General features: G+C 32.4%; 2 protein-coding genes across 2 annotated transcripts; one reads left to right on the plus strand and one right to left on the minus strand.

The window, feature by feature from the left end:
• The first annotated feature begins 1,820 nt into the window (after window positions 1–1,820).
• Window positions 1,821–8,068, plus strand: CCT5 (chaperonin containing TCP1 subunit 5). Its single transcript, XM_068765703.1, has 10 exons — window positions 1,821–2,038; window positions 2,994–3,228; window positions 3,894–4,126; window positions 4,385–4,543; window positions 5,076–5,222; window positions 5,661–5,868; window positions 5,961–6,115; window positions 6,369–6,523; window positions 6,727–6,818; window positions 6,909–8,068. The coding sequence occupies exons 1-10, from the start codon at window positions 1,931–1,933 to the stop codon at window positions 7,043–7,045; spliced, it is 1,629 nt and encodes a 542-aa protein (XP_068621804.1). The 5' UTR covers window positions 1,821–1,930; the 3' UTR covers window positions 7,046–8,068.
• Window positions 7,740–12,314, minus strand: Arp6 (Actin-related protein 6). The gene is made up of 2 exons (XM_068765704.1): window positions 11,504–12,314; window positions 7,740–9,256 (listed from the first exon to the last, which is right to left on the minus strand). Exons 1-2 carry the CDS (start codon window positions 12,186–12,188, stop codon window positions 8,757–8,759), a joined length of 1,185 nt encoding a protein of 394 aa, XP_068621805.1. The 5' UTR covers window positions 12,189–12,314; the 3' UTR covers window positions 7,740–8,756.

Genomic DNA, 12,314 nt, shown 5'->3' on the forward strand with positions numbered 1-12,314 from the left:
TTAACATAGTTTGAAAAAAAACGTTTGCAACAAACATAGTCACCATCTTTCAATTCTTGATTAATTTAAATATACTATATCCATACTACAAGAAAGGACAGAACTTCAGATCCTTTTTTGAAATTTCATGCGTAATTGCTCTTGTTAGTCCAGTCTAGTCTTCTCTTTCCCGTATTGAAAGTCGTGGATATTCACGTAAACTGCTCTTTCTCTGCCTTGGGGTGTTCATAACCGAAGTAGTTGTGTGAAATCTCTGAACCCAGGAGCGAATTAAATTTACACTGGCTGACTAAACGTGATAGGCAAAGGACTTTATCGCCTGTGTAAACTGAATTTCCTCGTGCCCGTTGATGTTGTTGGGAATATTAGAGAGATACCGGTAATTCAAGGATATAAACTCCCGGTTTTGGCTCGAGGAAATGCTGTTGCCGCTAATTTTGGTTTTAAGAACCTCGTTAGTGTACTCGCCTAGCTGCATTAGGACGGGGCGGTGATCAGAGTCCAGTTCATGGAGTGTCTCGATGCTCTGGACTTAGAGTGATACGTTACTAAGGAGTGCTGCATCAACAGATAAAAAAGTTATAAAGAAAAATTGAATTGTTTAAATGTTATAAAGTTTATAGCTCTTGCCGTTAGAGCTGGAGAGATTCCAGTTTCGTATTTGCTGTTGAAATCGCCAGCAATCAAGACGGCCGGAGCTAAGTAGGTGAGCTTCCTAATATCCAAAAGGAGTATATTTTGTGACAAGATAGGTAGAGGTAGGCAGAGGCAAATATATGCGGTAGGTGTCCCGTGAGGGATTATCTACACATCGAGACTTCCAAGTTAGTGAGAGGTCGAGGATCTAGGGAGAGCAGAAGACGGACCTTTTAAAATTAATTAAGGCGCCTCCTCCCTTATTAGGAGCAGTAATTTCTGACGAGATGGCAGTTGAGGTGGGATTTTTTAATGAGAAAGATGTCTTTGTTTTATTTTCTCAAGACCGCATCACCTCAGGAAAAAGGGCGGGAGCAGGGTCTCGGACTCGTGACGAAAGCAGCCGGCCCATGCTTTGTTCAGTTTTAGAAATAGCCACGTCGTTAAAACGCGTAAGACTGGCACACGCTACATCATTGGGTGAACAAATCAAACCTTGTAAAATAACTATGCTGTATGTAGCATACCTGTAGTGCTTTTCAGTGACCAGTTTAAGAGATTATCACAGGCAATAGATTCCCTCGAGTTCATCACTTAAAAGTCTGTAGCGTTCTCTCCAACGCACACCATATTCATTGTTTACCCAATGTCGCCATTAATACTTGTTACTTATAATAATTTTTTGTACGAAACTAAACTCGAACGCTCGTTGGTATTTAAAGTTTGCATATGGATTGTCGTTGTCTTAATTGTCACATCAGATTATGAACACTCGAATTCACGCTTTCCTATTGATGAGGTCATAATTATTGTCCCATGACACCATGACAATCTGTACGTGGGAAATATAGGAACTTTGTATTTAAAAAAATAACGTAATATACTCATTGCTTACAAGGAAAATACTATAACCCATCCGTTGAATTTTTTTATAACAAGTATTTGTTACGTTTGCCGAATTTATTAGGCTTGTATGCAATATTCTACACATCAGGACTGCAGTCGTGACTTCAAAACAAGATAGAAAGCGATTAAAGATGGCATTAATAAAAAATGCAGTTTTTTGAAAAAATAAACAAATTGCTATTTTTATTCAACTTTATCAATAACTTTATTTACTTTGCGTAGGTACTAAAGTAATAATACTCTACAATTTCTTATTAGTCTGTACCATATTAGTAAATGTCAAACTCAAATGTCAAATTTTTTGAAGAGCTGAAAATAAATGAGAATTAGCCATTAAAAATTATATCCATAATCATCTATTGAGTCTGCAATCGTAAATTTATTAAAAATGGCCATGTTCCCGGGAACTGTTGCTTTCGATGAGTTTGGGCGTCCATTTATAATTTTAAGAGACCAGGAAAAACAAAAACGGCTTACCGGTATTGATGCTCTAAAGGTAACTATTAAAACTAACTTAAGTTTCCACAATTTCTTTCAGCTCAAATTGTGGAAACATCTCTGAAATATAGTTGGCTGAGTATATTTTATTGATCCATAGTATTTAGGAATATTGTTTTGTCTATATTTTACGTTGTAATTTTAAAAATGCTTTTTTCTAATTTAAAAGATAATTATGAACGTGCCTTTTATTTTAATGCTTCAATATCAAAATAATATATCAATAACTCATTTGTAAATAGAATGTAATATAAAAATTTTCATATTTTAAGAGTTATTGACATTTAAAGAAACAGATGTTCTGAGTCACATGATTCATTTTCGGGTCATTTGAAAACATATTTGTAAAAATAAACTTGAATTAGAAAAAAGGGATAGTTTCATAAATTCAATAAAAACTGCGACTCTCTTTTATTATTCAAAGATTTGTTGGAGGTATACATTAATTTCCATTTTCAGAATTCTGTTGTTCTGTTAAATAAAAATATGTAAGGTTTATTAAGTTTTTATTATAACTTTTATTTAATTCATTATCACTTTATACATCTACAATGGAATTTGAATACATTTTTTATAATTTTTACATGCACCTTTAATGATATTAAAAAATACCTTTTTTCAAAAAAAATTACCATTTAATCATGTTCAATCAATTTTAAAAATGTTCCTTATCTGTACTTATTTTCTTATATTCAAAATTTTGAGTTTGTATAGATTTTTTATTTTTGTTACTATAAAATTTCATGTCAGTCTTTCACATTATACAGCTGGTTTATCCCAAAAGTAAAGGCTTTGAACCTTAAGTATTATCTTGGAACAAGCATAAATAGGTCAGTAAACTTGTTTGAACAAAAGGTTAATAAAAACAAAAATTAAAAATGATTCTAATTGGCACAGTGTGTACCAAGATTTTAATTAATATTTTTACTTGAAATTTATTAATCTTTTTCCAGTCTCATATTCAAGCTGCTCAACAAATAGCTACCATACTGCGGACATCTCTAGGGCCTCGTGGTCTTGATAAGATGATGGTATCTCAAGATGGAGAAGTCACAGTAACTAATGATGGAGCAACAATTTTGAAACTGATGGATGTGGAACATCAAATTGGTAAACTAATGGTGCAGCTCTCACAGAGTCAGGATGATGAAATTGGTGATGGAACAACTGGTGTAGTTGTGTTAGCTGGTATGTAGTCTATTAACTTTTAGATATGTTAAGTAATGTAAAGATGGGAATCTTTCAATAGACTTACAAACATTGTACTTCTTTGTTGTTACATTATTGTTTCTTTTTTTTAAGACACTGCATATATGTACAATGAATTGTAATATAATTGTTATAAGTGCCCGTCTATTATTATCAAAGTCACACAGTTATAATTTACCTACAGAAGTACTAAAACTTGTTGTTCACACACATTTACTCTCTATTAAAATCAATTGTTGATATGCCATAGGCTTAGTTATTAATGTTAAATAGATCATGTAGGGAGCTTATTGATAAGGGTGGTGAAACTTTGTGTATGTATGCAGTGAGTCACTCTTCTTTTTAGTTTTCTATATATGTAATACACACAACACAGTGAACATGTCTATTGCCCAGAAAAATCCCAACTAAGTAGATCTTGATCATTGTCATGACCTGTAGCTTTGCCACAGCATTTACAAGCTCACATGTTTTCTGAAACATGTCATGAACAATGAGCCTAACAAAATACACACAAAATACACAAGTTAGGTTTTCTAACCTCTGTATGTATGAAGTAACCAATATTTGTTAAGATTAGCTGTTATTCCCAACATGGGTGTATCAATTAACTAAAAATTATAAACATATTATATTTCTTGCAGGTGCTCTTTTGGAACAAGCTTCAATACTTCTTGATAAAGGTATTCATCCTATTCGCATTGCTGATGGATTTGAAATGGCTGCTGCAACAGCTCTGGCACATTTAGACTCAATAAGTGAGGCATTCCCTGTGAATAAGGATACAAGAGAGCATCTTATAAAAGTTGCTATGACAACGCTTGGCAGTAAAGTAGTGGTGAAGTGTCACCGTTTGATGGCGGAGATTGCTGTTGATGTAAGTTTTACAGAAATAATTTTTAAGACTGTTTATTTGTAAGTCCCTATTTGTTCCCTGGGTGTTACTGGCACTATTTTTTAGTCACTAGGTTGCCTCTAGAATCTTAAAAAAATTATCAGAATTTATAAGTGGTCTAGTTCAAATGCAAAATAGCATAAAAGCAGTGACATACAGTTGCAGACATTAAGCTGTCAAAAATAATTTAGCAAAACTAATCAATTAATTGCTATGAATTTTTTTTGTGTTTTTCTTTAGGCTGTGCTGACTGTAGCTGATCTCGAAAAACGCGATGTCAATTTTGAATTGATCAAGGTTGAGGGTAAAGTTGGGGGTCGAATGGAGGACTCTATGCTTGTGCGTGGGGTTGTCATTGACAAGACTATGAGCCATCCGCAGATGCCAAAAGTATTAAAGGTAATATTACAGAATTGTTCTGTTTAAATATAATATACTATATAATTCTTCCTTTTTTTTAACAATATTATGCAATCCGGTGACAGACTGAGCAAATTATTTAGTATTTGCAATGGCCAAAAATTGTCATTAATTGTTACTTTTATATCTTATCATCCTGTTTTCAACATAGTTCATGAATCATCAGATCCCGAATGTGTGGAGAAAACACTGATAGGACATAGAAATTTTTTTGGATTTCCTACCAAAGTTATTTGTCCATTATAATTATTATAGATTTTCTCTCAACATAGAGAATATTACAAAACTAAATCAATATATATATATATATATAAGATGAGAGAAATGAACTTATTTTTGTTGTTAACTCTCAGGGTAATCAAAATTACCTTATTAAAACTATGAGACAAAAAATTACATCTTGTTAGCCTAGTAATGTATTAAATATTATTTAACATTTATATGCAGCTATTACTTACTATGTAGTAAGTAGCATGATACTGTAAACTTTAAATTTTTTATTTAATTTCAGGATGTAAAATTAGCAATACTTACTTGTCCTTTTGAGCCACCGAAACCAAAAACAACGCACAAGTTGCATGTAGGTTCTGTTGAGGAATACAGAGAGTTACGTCAGTATGAGCAAGATAAGTTCTTAGAAATGGTTCGCAGAGTTAAGGTAAGGATTTTTGAGTTTCCTAAAAAATAATGTTTCCTATGAATGTTTTAACTATCTAGAGTCTAATCAATTTTTTCTGGTTATAATTTTTATTACATTATATTTATTGTCAATGGGTTGAAGGGGAGGTTATGCCTCTAATCTGAATATGGCGCCTTCAAGTCGTCATGTATCATGACAATAATGATAAATTTATTATTATTTGAAATTCAATATAAAATTTATGTTCTTGGATACTGATGATGCCTTCATCTATCATGTAGTGTACTGATTAAATTATGAAATCACTTAGTCTGTTCTGAAGTATCCTTCTTTTACATTGTTTTAGAGTTTATTTGTATATTGTTAACACTGAAATATATAACTGTTCGGTATATATGTTTCTGTTAGTTTTATTTACTGTTGCAAATTTATTTGTTAAATTAAAAAAAAATTCAGGACACAGGTGCAACATTAGCCATTTGTCAATTTGGTTTTGATGATGAAGCAAACCATTTGCTGCTATCGCAAGGCTTGCCTGCAGTACGTTGGGTGCATGGACCTGAAATGGAGTTAATTGCAATTGCTACTGGTGGCCGTATTGTACCACGTTTTGAAGAACTCACTCCTGACAAACTTGGTTCTTGTGGGCTTGTTCGGGAACTTAGTAAGTTCTTATCAGTTATGCATTGGCATATTTGGAATTCATTTGTATTTTTGTTGGACCAATGAAAATATTATTTATATTTACCCTTGCAGCTTTCGGAACTTCAAAAGACGAGATGCTGGTCATCGAGCAGTGTTCCAACTCACGCGCGGTCACCGCTGTCGTTCGTGGGGGGAACCGGATGATTGTGGAAGAAGCCAAGCGCTCTGTGCATGATGCACTTTGCATTGTGCGAAGTCTTGTACAAGTAAGTGTTCTCGACTTTACCCCCTTTAGTTCCCTTTAAGCTTAATGCTATTGTTAAACTAATATATGCTATGTGCATGTATGAGATTTCTTAACCTTTTGACTATTTTGACTTAGTCACCTAGACCACTAACTGAGATGCAAAATATTTTTTCATAAGCTTTGGTTGTATCACATTTGTTAGTTAGCTTTGGTAGCACTGCTTGTCTCTTTTAAATGTAAAAAATATACGTAATAATGCAATGGTTTTCTAGGATTCTCGCGTGGTGTATGGCGGAGGCGCTGCAGAAATTTCGTGTTCATTGGCAGTTGCACGCGCTGCTGAAAAGTTGTCGTCCCTCGAACAGTATTCATTCAGAGGCTTTGCAGATGCTCTAGAAGCCATCCCACTTGCTTTGGCCGAGAATAGGTGAATACTTACAACATATAAGCCTATCAATAAAAGACCACTTGCAAATATATCCTTTTCAATCAGTCCTATAAAATATAAGTACACAATGATTATCTTTCATTTTGAATTAAGGTATTTTACAATGCGGTTATGGCGTCATATTATATACATAATTTAAACATAGTTTATTCATTGGACTTTACTAATTATTTTTTTTACAGTGGTTTGTCTCCAATAGACACACTATCTGAAGTAAAAGCAAGACAGGTAGCTGAGAATAACAACAATCTTGGTGTAGATTGCATGGGTTCAGGTAATATTTCTATGTTGAAACCAATGCTTTTTTTTATCTTATACTTGTATTATTATTCATAATATCTTCAAAAAATATATTCAATTGCAGGTTCAAATGACATGAAAGCAATGAATGTTATTGAGTCTCTCCATTCGAAGAAACAGCAGATCGCGCTCGCGACACAACTCGTTAAGATGATTCTCAAGATTGATGATGTGCGGTCACCGGCTGATGGCATGGAATAGAAATTTAATATTAAGTCTTTAATGCAGAAGTTCTTTAAAATTATATTTTGGAACTTTAACATAACAGGAAGACAGCTTTTTGTTTTTAATTTACCATTATATTTGGTATAATGAAGAATGAATATAAGTTATCAACCAGAATAAACTTGTTTGTAATGCTTTAATAACACAACAGTTAGTATTATTGAGTGAAAGGGCTTGCTTTATTTATCCTGGAGATTTTGGTAATATGTAGTAAATCTATTTTACAGTATCATTTTAGTTTGTTAAAACTAGTAAAATAGCATTTGCTTTTATTTGTGCTAAAAAGTTTGGTCTTTTTAAATACAAAAATACACTAAAATTTTCTTTGCTAGTGTGAAATTCATTCCTAAAAATAAATTCTGTGAATTTCAGGATAAACTAATTATTCAATACTATATATAATATTTTTCATACCAGCTAAGATTTTATTTACTGTCCCTGACACTTTCTTTTTCAATATAATTTTTCATGTAATTTAAAACAAAAATCATAATTTAGTGGACTGATTAAAAAAAACTGAACATACATTTAATTGGCTAATATGTGTAATCAGTGTTAAATTGCCATTTGGAGGAAGATCCGTCTTTTTGGTTAAAAAAGTAAATTGAGCTTGATTTGTGAACTTTATTCTTAAACTAATATTTTATTGGTTTAAAATGGTGGTAAAATGGTTACAAGTTGGTTTATCTAGTTCTTATGATTTGCAGTCCCCAATTCATTTCACTCCAACGTTTTATTGTATTAACATTTGATTATTTTAAACCTATTATGGAAATAAGATAAAGGCTTAGTTTAATTGCTTAGCTTTAATATTTCGTGAATAATTTATAAAAAAAAACTTAAAATAATTGTATCAAACAAGATTAACACAAAGCAATTACATTTTCTACTGCTTATAGAAATGTCACTATTTTTTAATAATATCCTTCAACATATTTCTTGTCACATTTATTTAAAGTTAAATGTACATTTAGTACTGGGCATGTGAAAGTTAATGTATATATGCCTTATTACACTAATAAAATTAATGAATACTAGTGATATTTTATTACATTTAAATATAAAGATATAAGTAACATTTAAATTTTTTCTATTTATGTGTACCAAACATTATTTAAATTACAAGTATTTTCATTTATATGAAACTTAAATTTGGTATAAAAGTACAGATGACATGAAGTTTGGTATAAATAACCTTGACAAAAACACAGCCTATGGGTTTATGACAACAAAAAAAAATAGCATTTCAAATAAAACACAAAAAAGTGGATTGAAATTCTTGGGGTAGAGTAGCATAATACATTTTAAATTTCTATTCAAAAATCCTAGGTTCCCAACATTTTAGATGCATCTCTTTACATGAGAAAAAAAATCCAACATACATCAACATGTCATTAAAAGTATGTGTATATTATAAATATGTATCTGGCTATTTTTGTTTTTTTTTATTAAAAAAAATAGAATTTCATAACATATTTTTGTTTTTGAACTAGCTACCAGCCATGAAAATGCTTACAAAGATTTGTTGGCAAGCTATAAGCTAAGTATATCATAAAATTCATTAGTTTTTCAAATTCACATAACCATAGCAGTTTTCACATATTCAGACATCATAATGTCCACACATCCCACTCAAGCTTACCGAGCTAGAAATCTACTCCGAAGATTTTCTAGCTCGCTTACGCCGTTATATATCAAATCTTTCAAACGCCAATGCTTTTCCTTCCTCTTCATATTCTTCTTTAGTCATGCATAAAGAATAAAATTCAGGGTCCCTAAATATATCTTTCCCACCTTCCCAGGGATATGTTAAAGGATTGTCAGCAAGAGAAACATTAACATTATACAAGTCTAGTGCAAAAGCTCTCACTTCACTATATACTCTATCTCTAAATCCAGGGAAAAGTGTGCACCCACCATACAGTATTATATTTTCCAATAAACTCTCTTTATTTACTTCTGGACAAGCATCTATCGAATGAATTATGGCTTCAGGTATTCCCATTTGGGGAATGCCAACATCAGATGGATGAAAAAGCAATTCAGGTATTGAAAACCTTTCATTGTTCATGCGAAGAGTTTGTTGTTCTAGGTCTTCATCTGGTTTTACTATTTCACGTAAGTATCCTCGTCTAATCGTTGTGTAATCTGGCAGCACATAATCCTTAACTATTGTATTTTCTGTACCTATAAAAGCAAGAATTTTAATTTAATTAATAAATGTTGTGAATATTATACAATTTAAAATAAATGTGAAACTACATTTTTCTGTTACTTCTAAATGCAACAAATCTCCATACAATATGTTTAAGTGGACTGTCACTAGGAGTCCAACAACATAATCAAGATCAGGAAAGTTGTTGAATGCAGGCATTGTAAGATTGGTCATCATGGCAATTTTTGGGATAGGCATACATCTCCCCCATGCATCGATGCAGAGGTCATCTATCGGCTGACATGATGATGAAGAATTTTATGATAGGAAATATATCTTTCATTGAAACAGCTGAATTCTTGACATGTGAAAGATATTTCTACCATGTACAGATTCATCACAATATCTTTCAAACCAAGGCTTTGAGGTTTTAAATTTGGTGGAATATTCACTGAATAAAGATCAGCTAAAAACCAATATGAAATTCCACTCCCAAGGAGTTATTAAGAGATATTATAGGTTCAAAACTTGACCAGAATAATTTTTGTGGTTTCATAAAAATGACCAAGAATGGATTTTATGGAATTAAACTCCCAAAAAGCATTCAGTATTTTCCATGCAAAGTGGGCACATTTAGTTATTAAGTAATGTAAAGAAGTTTAAAATTATTAAATCATATTTTAATCAATAATGAATAGAAAGCAATCAAATTCAGTGTTCAACAACAAGTCAACCTGTGTGTATTTGTAAGAGTTTTGTAATTGATTTTGATTGTTTTTCCAATTGGTTGTCAAGGGGAGCTACAGCTCAAGCCTATAATATCTGAAGTAACAAGGAAGGAAGTAGGCTATGAAAATTGCCTTAACCCTTAATTAGGCGCATGGGGTCAGGGCCACTTAAAATTCAAAAAATAATGGCTTACAGTCTTCAGAGCGTACTGACGCTCTTTCTAGCTTCCCAACTCCCCGCGGGGTACGCAAATTAGTCGCATCCAGAACATTAACTCTTGCGCACACATCGCTGTCCTTTAGAGAGCTGACCCCATGCGCCCAGTTACGTCCCATTTTTTGGCGAAGGTAAGTTTTTACTTTTGTGATTTTTTTTTGTGTTCATATTAGTATATTGTTTACTATTTATCTTTGTATGTGTGTATTTTGATACGGTATGATTTCTTTACGTATTTTCGAGTTTTTTTCTGTTTTTTCTTTTTTTTGAATTGAAATGCCTAACGACAAACAAGTATTGCAATGGCTGGATGAAGTGGTTGATGAAGGGCAAGATGTTGCTGCTTCGGATTCGCAAGACGAAACTTTAAACGATGCTGTCATTAATAGTGCTTATAATTCAGAAAGCGAAATTGAGGAGTCTGAACATATCCAAGACATCCTTGTATCAACGGAAGATAATTATTTTTTAGCTCGACATACTCAGAGATATGGCCCGAAAGAGAAATGGTGTAAAGTACCACCATTGAACGCAGTAAGGACCCGAGCACAAAATATTATTTTACATTTACTGGAGTATAAACATATCTGGCATCGACGCATTTGTCATACACAAAGCGAATACTGAGAAGACTTTGACATACACAAGACGGATTTTCTTAAAAAAAATAGCTGCGAGAATTGTGGAAGATCACAAAAATGTCGCATACAAGTACGTGCTGTACCAGCGACAACAAAAAAACGGCTCCATGAAATTTATAATGTGAACAAGACAGTTTATGTCGATTGATAAGCTAAGCGCGGGTGCTTTTCATCATGTCCTAGAAAGGACAACAAAAAAGTGCCAACAAAATGTTTCAAGTGTTGTAAATTTATTTGTCAGCAACACTCAAGGATTTACTGCGTCGGATGCAGAACAGAAGATTCTGCTGATGAGGCTGAATAAACTTTATTTCTTAAGTTGATCTTGGCTATGCCAAAAAAAATATTTTAAAGAGAGGTTTACTGTTTTTGTTTTTTCTTAAATATTTTTAATGTCATAGTAAGTATTTGTTTCTTAAAGTTAAGTATATTAAAGAACTTTATTAAATACTATAGAAATCCATTAAGTTTTATTCCTTTTTGATACTCTTTTCTCAATGTTTTTTTGGGGTCATTTAAGACCCCATGCGCCTAATTGAGTGATTTTCTTAATGCGCCTAATTAAGGGTTAAAACTAAGTGTATCAACACTATTTGGTGTAATTGTGCTTCATGTGCCAAACCAATAGGGCGAAAAAACAGTATGACAAGATTGTGCAGGTAATTGATTACACATCTTTGATACTAAACATACCTCTCTTTTTGGCAATTTCCATATCAGCCATAAAATCCTGGGAAACGAAACAGGAGTCTTCTTTTACTTGATTTATAACATATGTTTCATCCATAACATTAAGCTGCCGGTAGGATAAAATTTCTTTTAAATGGTTTGTTAATACTTTACCACCAACATCTATCCTTCTGATTCCTTCTTTGTATTTCTTTCCCTTTATATAAGGTACTATATATGTGTAACTATACCCAGAATCTACTACTAAAGTGCTTTCATTTGAATTAAGTTTCCTATAATGGTATTCTGCTAAATCAGTAGCATTTATTCTTAAAAGTGATTGGCATTCATACTCCTCAAAAAAAATTTCTGTTATAGCCTCTTGAATAGACGAAAAATTAAACAATGGTTCAGTTATTATAAGTGGGACTTCACTGAAGTTGACTGGGCAACATTCTTTGCTAAAAATGTAATCCCACACTGTCTTTTGAGTATCCCAGTTAACAAGGAATCCTTTTTGAAAAGGTAAAATATAGTAGAGCCCAGATGCATCTCTGCATTCATCGATTTGTGATCCAATAAAAGGACGCCGACGTTCCGACTTAGCCTTCATTATGCAGTTGGGGACAATTTTAGGTTCGGTTGTGGAAAATCCAACCTTCGCTGTATAACCACCATTATCAAGAATATAGCACGGTGTTTCAGACATACTTTAAATAATTATGAAAACTTATCAATAAAGTAGTATTCTTTACAGATTTTATAATTAATTTGATAAACAAAATTGTATTCCAGTCATTTTAAATTGTAAACTAATATTTGCCTCATTGTTGAC

The sequence above is a fragment of the Battus philenor genome, unplaced genomic scaffold (assembly GCF_028537555.1).
Source record: "Battus philenor isolate CCGP_79_NKW_IND1 unplaced genomic scaffold, ilBatPhil1.0.hap1 SCAF_20, whole genome shotgun sequence".
In the NCBI taxonomy this organism is placed as follows: Eukaryota; Metazoa; Arthropoda; class Insecta; order Lepidoptera; family Papilionidae; genus Battus; species Battus philenor.